At 51.0% G+C, this 12,933-nt stretch overlaps 5 protein-coding genes across 5 annotated transcripts; 2 read left to right on the forward strand and 3 right to left on the reverse strand.

Moving 5' to 3' along the window:
• Positions 1 to 1,781: 1,781 nt before the first annotated feature.
• AA0111_g12262 (hypothetical protein) lies at positions 1,782 to 4,110 on the forward strand (the record flags this gene model as incomplete). The annotated part of the gene is made up of 2 exons (XM_028646221.1): positions 1,782 to 2,343; positions 2,393 to 4,110. 2 exons carry the CDS (start codon positions 1,782 to 1,784, stop codon positions 4,108 to 4,110), a joined length of 2,280 nt encoding a protein of 759 aa, XP_028500145.1.
• Positions 4,111 to 4,176: 66 nt separating this feature from the next.
• Positions 4,177 to 5,841, reverse strand: AA0111_g12263 (hypothetical protein; the record flags this gene model as incomplete). The annotated part of the gene is made up of 1 exon (XM_028646222.1): positions 4,177 to 5,841. One exon carries the CDS (start codon positions 5,839 to 5,841, stop codon positions 4,177 to 4,179), a length of 1,665 nt encoding a protein of 554 aa, XP_028500146.1.
• Positions 5,842 to 6,579: 738 nt separating this feature from the next.
• Positions 6,580 to 6,681, forward strand: AA0111_g12264 (hypothetical protein; the record flags this gene model as incomplete). The annotated part of the gene is made up of 1 exon (XM_028646223.1): positions 6,580 to 6,681. The coding sequence occupies one exon, from the start codon at positions 6,580 to 6,582 to the stop codon at positions 6,679 to 6,681; it is 102 nt and encodes a 33-aa protein (XP_028500147.1).
• A 467-nt stretch (positions 6,682 to 7,148) lies between these two features.
• On the reverse strand, positions 7,149 to 10,355 carry AA0111_g12265 (hypothetical protein; the record flags this gene model as incomplete). The annotated part of the gene is made up of 1 exon (XM_028646224.1): positions 7,149 to 10,355. The coding sequence occupies one exon, from the start codon at positions 10,353 to 10,355 to the stop codon at positions 7,149 to 7,151; it is 3,207 nt and encodes a 1,068-aa protein (XP_028500140.1).
• Positions 10,356 to 11,138: 783 nt separating this feature from the next.
• AA0111_g12266 (Serine/threonine-protein kinase) lies at positions 11,139 to 12,653 on the reverse strand (the record flags this gene model as incomplete). The annotated part of the gene is made up of 2 exons (XM_028646225.1): positions 11,139 to 11,270; positions 11,319 to 12,653. The coding sequence occupies 2 exons, from the start codon at positions 12,651 to 12,653 to the stop codon at positions 11,139 to 11,141; spliced, it is 1,467 nt and encodes a 488-aa protein (XP_028500141.1).
• Positions 12,654 to 12,933: the final 280 nt, after the last annotated feature.

A 12,933-nucleotide genomic window follows, 5' to 3' on the forward strand; every position in this document is an offset into this window, starting at 1 on the left:
AAAGTAGGGATATGGATTGGGGAACTATGCACGTGATCGGAGGCTAACAGTGTGATGGTCGCGTAGGACGAAAGACAAGAGGACAGGGCTCTGCAATGCAATTATTCATGTAGTAGAGCAGCCAGAGGGGCAACGGTAGATAGGCAAGGCTGAATTGACAGATGTAGAGTGGCCATGAGAGTCTACCTCAAATGGTGATTTAACCGAATATGCCCAGGCGCGATGACATATGCACTGCAACTTTTAGCGCGGACGAGCGGTCGTGGTCCTTCCACAAGTGGTTGTGTGCATGAGCGACGGCAGGGATTTAACCAATAGTAAGCCCATGTGTTGACCGGAAACACTTGGAACTCAGCCTCTACTGTGAGCTGAGTGCACTGCGATTCCTAGCGTGAAAGATAACTTCGTAAGATGCTACGTCTCCATATCATTTAGTTCGACACTAACATGTTAGGATAGAAATGTCAGGACTGCGAAGAAGCAAAGAGTGTTTTATTCTTAAGATAAAATTAAGCCGAAAGGAAGTCCCTTTCACGCTAATAGCTGCACAGATAACTGTTAAAAAGGTTCTTACTAAAGATAACGGTCTTTATCAACTTGCGACTTTTGCGCTAGCAGAACATAAGTGTCCTGTCAGCTAGGCTTTAGTTAACAACTTCTATTATCTTCTAATTAACCTATAGACACGCTGTCAGAACGCAGCCCTGCACTACTACGCTATGCAACCAAAAAGGTACGTATGATCAGTGAACTACTGATCATGGTGCAGGGTAGTATATATCATCAGCTAGGCCTGACACACGCTGTATTAAAGATATAACTCGCTCTTAGGCACTTACAAATATTTAGATAAAGTCTAGTTATAAAACTATAGATTAATTCTTCTAGCTAGCGTAGTATGCTAATAGTATAAGTTTGCATACTGTAAGAGGCTACGCTCGAGGAGCTATCGCACAGGTATACTAAGGTTGAATTTGATAGAGAGCTAAGCTCCTAAGCTACGTAGCTGACCATATACAAGCTAGTTACCTAGGTAACAATTGGGCCGGTAAGGTCTAGGTGCACGAGGCAGCCTCTAGGTCCTGCAGCTGTCGTCTGAACGTCGTTCAGGCGGTCCGCGGAGAATCCAGATGTTCGAGGTAGCACCCAGATTCTACGAGTAGACCGAGATATCATCGAGGATTCACTAACTAGGCTCCAGCCCATCACAGCTTAACTAACTCTACGGCGATGTAGAAACTGTAGGGAGGCTAGGTGCAAACGCTTGAACATGCAGAAGGATACAGAAGAGCCTCTAGGACCAGATGTAAGAATAACGTACGCAGGCCTATTATTTGATAGTGATGGAAACGACGATTCGTAAAATAATGTTGATAATGGTAAGAGATTCTGACGCTTTTGGTGGTTTGTCGCTCTCGGTGATAGAATGCGTTATCACAGAAGAGATTTACATGTTTCACAGTAGGAAATTGATGTTCTGCTCGTGTCATGGAAAGGATTGAGCACGAATCATGGCCGAGCCAGGGAACGCCACAACCTCGGCAGCATAGCTTAGTGGAGGTGGCTATGTCCAGGCAACAACCATCAATAGACGAAGTTAACACACCGTACTGTCCATCAAACTCACAACTCCCTACCTCCGCGCAGACAACATTGTAAAGCAAGGTGTTCTGTGCTATCTTCAATTTTTACGTGCTCCTCTGCTAGCGCCAACTACAATCGCTACTTTCGCTTACTTCTTTCTGAGGCGAAGATGCCTCCATACAAAGACATCTCATATCATGGGTAAACAGGCAGAAAGAAGAAAGAAGAAATCGAGGAAAGTGGAAAGAGAATACAAGTTCGACCAGGAGACAGTGATAGGGTTACGGACTCCTCAACCTCCTCATCAACACATCACACTCGTCGGTCGGGATCAGGACTTCTCACGCTTACCTTTGACAAGAACAGCCCGAAACGTTCATGATCTGAACAGGAGCCATTCTCCTATGAGTCGCAGCCTTTGCAATACTTGCCATTGCATTTTCCAGACCGATTGCGATGTCGAGGATCTAGGAAAACCAACATACACTCATTATGAGAGTGAAAGCGAACTCCAAATCGCGAAAGATTTAGGATGTTATATCTGCACGCTACTTTTGCAAGAGATCAATAAGCAACAGGCTTCCTTGAAGACAGACTCAGTGAACGATTCTGACAACGTTCTTCTTCCCAGGAGGCTCTGTTACAGGCTTGGAACAGTGGACTGGGGTAACGAATACCTCACATTTGGCTATGAGGACAAAGAATCAACGTTGACAGGTTGGAAGGAGGTTTTAAAGTTAGAGCTTCTCAGAGCTAGTGGTGCGTAGAAGTCATTTATTCGCAGTGATACGCGCGCTAATTCTTGTAGATATTGAGCCCACTCTGAGCGAAGCCCCATTTTCTTCCAGCACAGAACAGGAAGCCTGCCTGGAAGTCGCTCGCAACTGGCTGAACCAATGCCGTAGTGGGAAGCATCAGAATTGCAAAAAGGGCTTCCCCGATGCATACCAAATTCCCACAAGACTTGTTAACTGTGGTGAGCCTGCATCAGGTGACTGGCCGAGGCTCTGTGAAAGAGGAGATATACCGCATAATGCAGAATACGTAACATTGAGTCACTGCTGGGGCAAATACCCGATATTTTCACTCTCGACCAAGAACATCCAGATCCTCAAACGGGGACTGCCACTAGACCTTCTCCCTAAAACCTTCTTGGATGCCATATTCGTTACTCGTAAGCTGGGGTTCAAGTATGTTTGGATCGATTCATTGTGCATTGTGCAGGACTTCGATGAAGATTGGAGACGCGAGGCCGAGCAAATGGGCACTTACTACCAAAACGCCATCCTGAACATCGCCGCGACGAGTGTTTCCGATGGACGCATGGGGTTTTTCCGTGCCAGGAATCCGAATTTTCTCTTGCCATACAAAGTGTTCGCCAATTGGGATCAGCCTTGGCCTATTCTCAATACACCACGGAAGGGGCATTACTATCTTTGCAGCAAAATCTGGGACAACGAGATTGAGGACTCTCCTCTAAACCGCCGGTGTTGGGTAGTTCAAGAACGCATACTCTCCCCAAGAGTCTTACACTTTGGGACTACTCAGATCTTTTGGGAATGTCCGTCGATGACTGCAAATGAGGTTTTTCCGGCGGGCTTCCATCATTCCATGTACGTTCCACCAACAAAGTACTCTATTCCCGTAGACAGGGAGCCGAACACACCGCTCAGAAATGAGCACTTCTACGGACTCTGGAAAGACATTGTCCAAATTTATTCTCGAGGGGGTTTGACTCACAAAAGTGACAAACTCATTGCAATATCTGGCCTAGCCGTAAGGTTTCAGACTCTGCTTCAAGACGAGTACCTGGCCGGTTTATGGAAGAACTCCTTGCCACGACAGCTCTTGTGGAAAGTGTCGCACGAATGCGAAATCACCGGCTTGCCCGTTGAGTCTAGGGCGCCTTCATGGTCTTGGGCTTCTCTTGATGCACCTGTCGACTTTTTCGATGCTACAAGGAATATCTATGGCAATGAGGATGAGGTCTTACATGCCTCACTTGTTGAAACACAAACTATTCTTTCCATTCCCATTGGCCCTATGCAGGTTGCTGAAGAATACATAAGAGTCAAGGGGCCTTTAAAGAGAGCCTCTGTCTCAAATGGGGACTTCAGTATTACGCATCGACAGTGGGTAATTGACTCCACTGTCGTAGAACTGAATTTTCATCCTGACATGAGTGAGACTTGGCAAAGGCCAACCAGGAAGAAGGGATGGTGTTCTCTGGTCCAAGAGTCACCCGGAGAATTCTGCATCAAAATCGGCGACGGTCTCAATCTTTATAGCGATGTGTACCTCATGCCGATCCGATCTGACGAAGATGAGGTCTATGGTTTGTTTTGGCTCCACGGCCTAATCCTTTCCCCAACCTGTCGTGCAAGAGGAGAGTTCTTTCGACTGGGCATGTTCACCGCTGAGGAGCCAAGCGACCACAAGACAATTCTAGGGCCTTCAAGGGGACTAAGTGAGTCGATGTACGAGGTTTATGACGGACTCCGGGAGTATACCATCAAAATTATATAGTATATGTTTATAGCAGGTGTATTATCACTTTAAGCAGTATATTTCTATTAAAATTTATCTCAACATTTAAGTCTTTAGTAATGTACTCCACAAGCGAGTGCCGAACCCAAGCAGGTGCCGAACTTTTGCCAAGACTATTTCCCAAGCTAACATAGCTAATTTAGAAACTATTAAATCCGTCTCATGCAAGGCAGTCTGAGTGTGCAGTTTGACGGTTCTGAAGTGATCATCCCCATCCAAAATGTACACTTCAGTGGTCTTGCTTGCCGTGTTGGACTTTTTGATGGCAATCAAGTCCGGTCTTTTGCCCTGACCCCATTTTCCCATGCCAAAAGCCCATGTGTCATCTGTTTCCTCGAGTTTTGTACCGCCTTGAAATAAGATTTTTCGGCACTTGTCGGTTCCAGAAAATGTTCGAACCTCAGTACTCGATGTACTAGTGAAGAACTTCTTGATCATTACGAGATCTAACGTACCATCACCGCTCCAATCTGCGAGGAAGAAATCCATTGGTCCTGCACTGGATTGTTCAGTCATGATCCAATTCTCACGCAATAGTGTAAAATTCGGTGTCGCGATTCGAAGGGCGAAGTTTTGGTAGTTGTAAGCTCCGTAGAGGAGGTTGACTTCGAGGTTTCGAAAGTTGGTACCACCTCTCTTCACTGCACATAGATCTGGCTTTCCGATCTCGTTAGAGTCATTGCACATTAGGAGGCTGTATTGAGCGTCCGTCTCGTGCAGCATTGTGGGGCTATGCGAGACGAATTCGAAGTGGTGAGACCGAAGTGCGACAAGTTCTGGTTCCTGGGTCACTGAGCCAACAGTTCCTTGAGACTTTCTTATCTTTTTCTTCAGTCGCTCGAAAGCTTTTTCCCTGCCTTCTCCATAGAAGGGCGACATTTGTATGTCAAATATACCTAGCAGTGAATAGGCCAGATCTTCTTGGCGGGTTGTCTTCCGTCCCTCTGCCCACTTCATCCTTTGGTCGATGCTAAAGTGCGATAGTGGTGTGCCCTGTAGAGCTTCCGTAGAAATGCCAGTGGTATCAGCGATCGTATGAACCAGCTCTGACTTTCGTCCGATCGAGATCGCTTCTGCAGTATAGAACTCAACGTCCTTTGGCGCAAGGAGTTCCTGAAGTGTCCATCCCCTAGTAAACCACTTGCTCTCTGGGAATTGATCCAGGTAGTCAAAGAACTTCGTCGACACATCCGTAAGATATACGTAGCATTTTGCCGAATCCTTGTACCAACGAAACATGGAGCCAATAGCTTCCTGAAGCTCTGCGCTGCTAGATTTATCGATACAACATGTGTCTATCCAGAAGAAGTCTAGACCATCTTCAGCAGCCTGTTTCGCACAAAACTGGAGTTTCCGATAACCTTTTCTCTTTTTGTATGTTCCATCAACCACGTCTTTGAAGGTAACTTCGTCCTCTTCATTTCCCCAGGTTTGCGAAAGGATCGCGTAAGGCGGTATCTGCTCGTCAACACGATAGACAAGCCGGAAGCTGTCATTGCCTTGACGCTGCAACAGGCGCATGGCGGGGGTGGCAACTACGATACTGACAACCGACCTGCTCGGACTGATGCACCTCCAACATTCGAGCAAGATGGCGTGTGCGGAGCAGACAAGCTCGAGAGGTGCGCGGGCACCTATGTGTTCGCTGGTAAACTCGAAAGGAAGAAGTAAAGCCGACGTTGAGATTGAAGCTGATGTCAACCGTGCCATTGTAGCTGCACTGCATGCTTAGCGTGGACAAGGGATTGATTTGGCCCCACAGACTTTCAGGCAACATGTTGCAGCGTTATCAAAGATCCCGCAATCCACACCTTTGGAACTTGCATGACAAAGATTCCAATGTCTCAGCAAGCAGCAGGTGTGGGTAGGATGATGAGAATTGCTATAATCCTCACTTGAGTCGAAATTCGCCTCATGAAGATACATCACGTCTGAAAAGGACGAAAGTTACGTGGAGTGAAGGGACGAAGGAAATCGCGAAGTTTTAGACGGGTAGTAGGCTGGTTGGAAACACCAAAGCAAACGACGGCTTTATCGGGACTGCGTCATTTGACGATATCTGACCAGCGCTTCTTTTGCTTCATTGTAGATCGATGAGCAAGTCATAGAAGCCGAGGTCATAGTAGAGAGTGAACAAAAAACCCCCCAGGAACTACATTGTGTACATTAATCAGAACCTACCAAGGTACCTCTTGGGAACTAGCATCACAAGGCCAACTATCTGTTAGAAGAATAGGGCATACTCCATGTTTGCAATAATCCAAAGACACGTTGTAGTGTTAGAGAAAGCACCGTGACCGATAGTTCAGATAGAACACTTCCCGATCAGGAAAGTCCCGTAAAAGTGTCGATCACAGCCAGGGCCCTTTTCGCCACGGACGTCCCCTCACAGCGCCGGCAGCCATACTCGCGCTGTGCGCCCCGTTCGCTCGATTCGCCATATTCGCCATGGTCGCCATCCTCGCCCCAGTTTTCCTGATCGCCACGGTAGCTCTAGCAACCGTAGTCGCCATGGTCGCCCTGCGCGCCCATCGCAAGAGCGTACTGTAATCGACACTCCTGCACAAACCTACCGGATTGGGAAAGAGGATCAACAATATGCGTGAAAGGGTCCATGTGAAGGCGCCTAGGGGGAGTCGTGTTTGCAGACATGAAAGACGGCAGACAAGTTGAGTAGTAAAGAGCACATTCCTGTCTTGAGAACGATAACAGAAATCACTCGAATGGGAGATAGTGCGGTGCGAACAAGATGTAGAGGGAGATGTAGGATAGTATCAGGAGGACAAAGATTGAAACCGCAATCTACAGCTTTTATCAAATCGCTCAGTTTAGAAGCAGTTTTGATACGAAGACTACACGGAGATTCAATGACGCCCAAGATTTTGCGGTGGAAAATTGAAGATGTTCATGGTTGCCATATCCGTAAACCACGACGCTCTTGCTAACGCTATACGCAATACATCCCACAGCCCTACCACCCCGAAAACGCCCTACCACAACCCCCCAACCCCCCCTACTCACTCCCCACACCCCCTATCAAAACTACTATAACTACGTCTAAGCGGACTCTTCATCTCCGCCACCGCCTTCCCCCCACCCTTCTCCCTCTTCCTCCTCTTTTTCTTCCCCGGCGACCCACCCGGCGAATTCGGCGGCGACGGAGCAAAGGCATGATTCTTCTGCCCTTGCTGCTGCTGCTGCTGCTGTTGCTGTTGATTTTGCTGCTGTTGATTTTGCTGCTGTTGATTTTGCTGCTGTTGTTGTTCCTCCTCCTCCGCCTTCAACAAATCGACCGCTCGTTCCACTTCTTCCCAACTCGGTCGTGAATCCCTTGTTCCATTTGGCGTTGCGGGACCAGATTGAGTTTCCAGGACCTGAATTCTGGTGGCTTGGTCTTCTGCTGTAGTAGTAGTAGTTGTTGTTATTGGTGTTTCCGGTTCATTCTGGTCATCATCATCGTCGACGTCATTGACCCGGGCTGAGTTGGCATGGATGCCATTTGCGCGAATAGAATGAAACGACGGGGGACTAGAAGACGGTTCTCCCTCCGCATCTTCCCTACGATGACGGTGGAGATGTCGAGAAGCGTGTATATCCGGCGACGCAGGACTCGTAGGCGTAGGCGGACTATACTGAATCCGAACCGGACTACGCAGTCCCTCCGTCTCCGTATCACTACCGTCCCTACCACGCCCGACGCCACCATCGCTATCCCTCCGGTGATCATGATGATCGCTCAAATGCCCACTTGCCTCACCACTGCGCCACATGTTCCGAAACGTCCTGCGCTGCCTGCTCATGCCCTCCGCCTCGGACATTCTGCGCGGCGGGCTCGACTCGAAGAAACTGCTATACTTGCTGCCGAGCTGCTGTACAATGGGCATGTCGTTGCCACCGCCGCCACCACCACCACCACCCAGTGTCCCACTGCGAACAAACAGCACCAAGCCCAGACAGAGAAGAAGCAGCGTACTTTGCACAACGGCCATTCTCTTCTGCCAAACAAGTTCATCCGCCAATAAAGTCAACCTCGTACCAATCTCCCCCATCTCACTCTGCTGCCTCTCCTTCATACTCTCCAGCTCGATGACTGTACTCTGCCAGAGCTGATCGTACATGTTCCTAAAGCTCTTCAGCTCCAACATGACCGTGCTGTTGAGGTGATCTAGAAACTTCTCCGTCTTGGCCAGTTGCCTTTTTTCCACCTTGACAAAGGCATCGCGGAGAGCGCGGGACTGCTCTTCGATGTATTGGAGCGAGAGCGTGCTATTAGCCTCGAGGTATTGAAGGCGCTTGTGGATCGATTTGAAAAAGGATTCTTGGGTCGAAGGCGCAGGCGCATTGGGCTGGGTGGAGGAGCCGCGGCCCTGCGAAGGCGGACTAGCAACGGTGCTGTTGCTTGATGCTTTGGCTGCTGGAGTACCTGAAGACGAAGCGGTGGCGTTGTCTATTGGCGCTGTAGCGGTGTCAACGCGAGATACGGAGTCTGAGGAGTTGTTCGTGGAGGCGTCGGATGAAGAGCTCTCGGTCTGCGACGTGCCATCTGTCGGTTTTGGTGGAGGGGTATCGGATGATTTCGGCTCTCCGTAAGCTGTGATGTTCTCGCTCCCGGCTCCGTAGGCGCTCGGCCCAGATAGAGGTGATGTAGTCGTCGACTCTGGCACGGGCTGATTCTGAGGCGATTCGTCCGCCGGCTCTGCTGTGACCGTTGGCGCAGGAGAGCTTTCAGACGACGACGGCCCCGAATTAGCCTCCGAAGAGACGTCCTCGTTGGCGTCGTCGATGCCAAAATCCTTTGCTGCTTCAATCGGTATCTCCTCTGGTGACAAAGGACCGCTGTCCGCAGCCGGCTTCTTAACCTCGACGCCATCTGCCTCGAGATCGTCGTCGTCATCAATACCCCTTGCCTCCTCCTCTTCCTGTCTAAACTGCTCCATCATCGTCGTACCATGCACCCTCAACACACTGAGAGGACAATAGTACTCATTTCCAAACTGCGTCAGAAACTCTACCCTCAGATACCTCGCCCAAATCTGCGGCTCCGTAATCAGAAACGGCTGAATGTCCCTCGAATTACGCGCTTCAAACGTACCCAGCGTACGCCACTTTTCCAATTTCACCGGATACCGATCAGAGACGCTGACTCTGAAATGGCGAAACATGGAGGAGAAGAACTCGTAGTTTGCGAGGACAATGGTGTCGACGAGGATATCGTCGCAGAGCTCTACGATAAGAAACTTGTTGTCTGCCGAACATATATTCAACATGTAGCTGTCCTTGTTCTCCACAAGGATAGAAGAGGAGCTCTTGGCCTGCTTGTTCGTCTTCAATACCGTCGCTGCGCAGTCAAACGAGGCAAAGTTGAAGCGCTCCTTGCACGTCTTGCCTGCGTCTTTGCTCAGCGCCCAAGAACTTGGTGCGACCTTGCCTTCCCCGTCCGCGGCTTTTGAGGCTCCAGCGCTCTGCTTGCCGTGCTGGATACTGTTTGCTACATTTTCGTCCTCTGGAGACCCAAATCCACTAAAGTCGATGGATATCTCGCCTTCATCGCCAAGCGAGTCGAGGGCGTTTACGTTGACGGGTCGTCGCCTAGCAGGTTGGTTCGTGCCTGCTGCTCGTCCCTGGCCGACGTTTTCAGGCGACTGACCGACAGCCGCCAAGTTCCTCTTCTTCCATTCCTCAAAGGAAAGGAAGTTGGCATTGTCGAAAGGTGAGTCTGCCTCCAAGTCGAGCTCCGGTTCGGCGGTGCTTGCAGCATTCGTAGTTGCAGCAGTCGAGTCGACCTCAGGCGTCGCTACTGAAGTAGCCCCGTTGTCCACTCCTGTGTTGCCCTCGGAACCGTTTCCTGCCGCGGGCGTGGGAGTCTGTAGACCAGCTATGGCTCCTTCCTCAGCACCTGTGCCAGCGGTCGCGATTGCCTCGCCTGGCGCCGACCAGCTCGTCTTTGCGCATTGCTGTGGGAGCGTGTGCGTGATGTAGTTTATTGTGCGGTATGGGCATGTGCTTCCGCTGCTGGTATACCTCCGAACGGACGACGGTGACGGCGAATACGTGGGCGAAGACGCGGGAGTGGATGTATGCTGCGGCGTGGCACCTTCATGTGCAGTAGCGCTCGATTCGCCGTTCGCTGCGTCATTCGCTGCCTCAGCGAGGGCGGACGCGGAGACGCTGCATAGCAGCAGGAGAAGAGTCCAGTTACGGAGCGGAGTGCCAGTCGTGCGCATTGCTTGGTTGCATTTCTTCGAGCTGCCCAGTGTTGTCGAGAAGAAACATGGGGTAGTCAGGAGGAAGTGACTGGGGTTGGCAGGCGCGTGAACGGGTGTTCGTTCGTCAAGACACGTTTGGTTGTTTCACCGCTTGCCCTAGTGGAATCGCGAGGCGCATCTGTCGTCTAAGCGATGACGTTGCCAAGAGATAGGGAAGGATAGCTATGATGCTTGACTCGTGGCTTTTTGACATGTACTCGTTCTTCAGTGTAGCGACAGAGTCTTCAATTCATGTACACCTAGATGTACGGTCTGAGCCTTCATGCATGGTTGAAAAATAAATGTACGAAGGATCATGGCTCAATAGCGTGGCACGCGGCACGCTCATATACAAAAATGCGTGCTGTTCGTATAGAATTTCATAACCGGCCGCCCCTCCCAACTGCAGCCATGATACAGTCCGCCAGTACCCATTAACAAGCGAGCGAAGGTCTACACTCAATCCAAGCCACCCAAGCCATACATGTCATCCAAACCACCATCACTCTCCAACGTCTTACGCCGTCGTCATCTAGTACTCATGTGTATCGTTATGGTGGTCCGTTGATGCCGAGAGGAGAAAACGCCATACGAGAGTGCAAGAAGAAGTTGCCGATGCCCAAAATCCCGCTATGCTGGTTGGCATCGGGGCGTAAAAGGGGGTATGTCCAAAAAAAAAAGAGAAATCCAAGTCAAGAAACGAACGCAAACATCCCAGACATATGGCGGAAGAGTCAAAGGCTAAGAATACGAAGGACCGGCCTAGAAGCCTTCGTTGCCTGCGCGGCAGACTTTGGCCTCGGACACCCATTCAGAGGCGAGCACCTGGTGCGCGGTGAGGCGACGGGCAGGTATAGGATCGAGGATCGAGTAGATGACGTTACGACATTGTCGCTGAGAATTGTCAGTGTTGTATCTAAACAAGGGCAGATTTGAACTCACTCTTCGCAAAACCTCAATGGGTCGATAACCCTCTTCCTCTTTGCGGTCCTCAAGATAGCGGTCAAAGAACTCGTCTTCGCCCTTTTGAGCGACACGCCAAAGGTGACGACCCGTCCTCATGGCCATGTAGATGATACCACACGCCCAAACGTCAACAGCACGGGGATCAAACTCCTTGTCAACGTACTCTTCTGGGGCAATGTAGGGAGCTGAGCCACAAAGACCAGCCGTCATGTGCGCCTCCTTCTCCCAGGCCATGCGGAAGCACTCGCCGTTGCCAAAGTCTGTAATTTTGATGGACCCGTGCGTGGTGAGGAGCAGGTTCTCAGGCTTGAGATCTCGATGTGCCACGCCCATTTCGTGCATGTACTCCACACCGCGCATCAGCTGCTTGAAGAAGCAGTCTGCCTCGGCTACCTCGAGCTGGCCAGCTGCGAGAACGAGCGTGTACAAATCACCCCCAGAGCAGTACTCCATGACCTCGCAGTATGTGCCCTTTTCGTCCTGGAGCAGGTCGAGCGTGGTGATGACATTTGGGTGTTGCATCGAAGAGGATATGCAGAACTCGGAGGTGAGGCGCTTCTGGTACCGTTTCGCCGACTCGCCAGGTCTTTGCTTGAACTCCTTGACGGCGTAGAGCTGCTCTCGTTTCGAGTCCTTGGGGTCCTGCTTGTGTGCGACGCGGACGATGCCAAAGGCTCCCCGTCCGACCACCTCTTGGCACTTGCCGTACTTCTGGACCAGCGTCTGTGGGAGGGCGTTGACGGCGTTCTTCTGCTCGGCGAGCTTCTCCTTCTCGTTGCGCATGACGTCGACCCAATTTGACATGAGACTCAGCGGCTGTTCCTCGGCATTGTCGCCCTTTTTCTTGCCGAGCATCAGACTCTGGAACATGTCGGAAAGTTTCTCCTGACGCTTCGCAGCCTTGAGAACGTGCTCGTGGTTGCCATCTTCGGTGAGCCAAAAGCGCTTGTAGGGCGCAGCGGGGCCGTCTTTCCTTGTGACTGAGCCCTGGCGCACAGGCTGGGGTCGGCCGTTGGGCGAGGTGCCGTTGCCGTTGGTGGGCTTGACCTCGCCGTTCTTGTCGAGGTGCGAGGTTTTGATGCCCATCATGCTGCTGAGGCGCGACGTCATGGTGGGCTTCTTGGGCTTCAGCAGCGCTTCGGCGGCGGCTTGCACGCTGCTGGCGCCAGAGTGGTTGACGACGGGCTGGGGAAGGGCGGGTATGGTATCGGGCTGCGAGTGGACTGAAGAGGCAGTCGAGGCGGAAGCAGACGGAGAGGCAGCGGATTTGACCGCTGTGCTGGGTGGGTGGTTCGTGGTAGGCGCCGCCATGTTCCCTGGTTTTGGCTGCTCTTTTGGCCGGCGCGGCTAGGATGCTGTGTGGGTCGTTTTTATGGAGTACCGTCTATGGGATTTTTGGAGACGCAGGTGTCTCGCGGGCAAGGAGCCCAGGGTGTGTTATTGTACGGCGGTCAAAACGGCGTATCTGCGTCGTCGACGGGTGGTGGAGATGAGGTTCGGAAGGCGCGCGTGGTTGGATTTATGCTGCAAGAACACGGTGACTGTCGAGGCAAGAGTCGCCGGCGCGGACGAAATCAGTCAACGGACAATT

Source organism: Alternaria arborescens, assembly GCF_004154835.1.
Source record: "Alternaria arborescens strain FERA 675 chromosome Unknown contig_72, whole genome shotgun sequence".
NCBI classification, from domain to species: domain Eukaryota; kingdom Fungi; phylum Ascomycota; class Dothideomycetes; order Pleosporales; family Pleosporaceae; genus Alternaria; species Alternaria arborescens.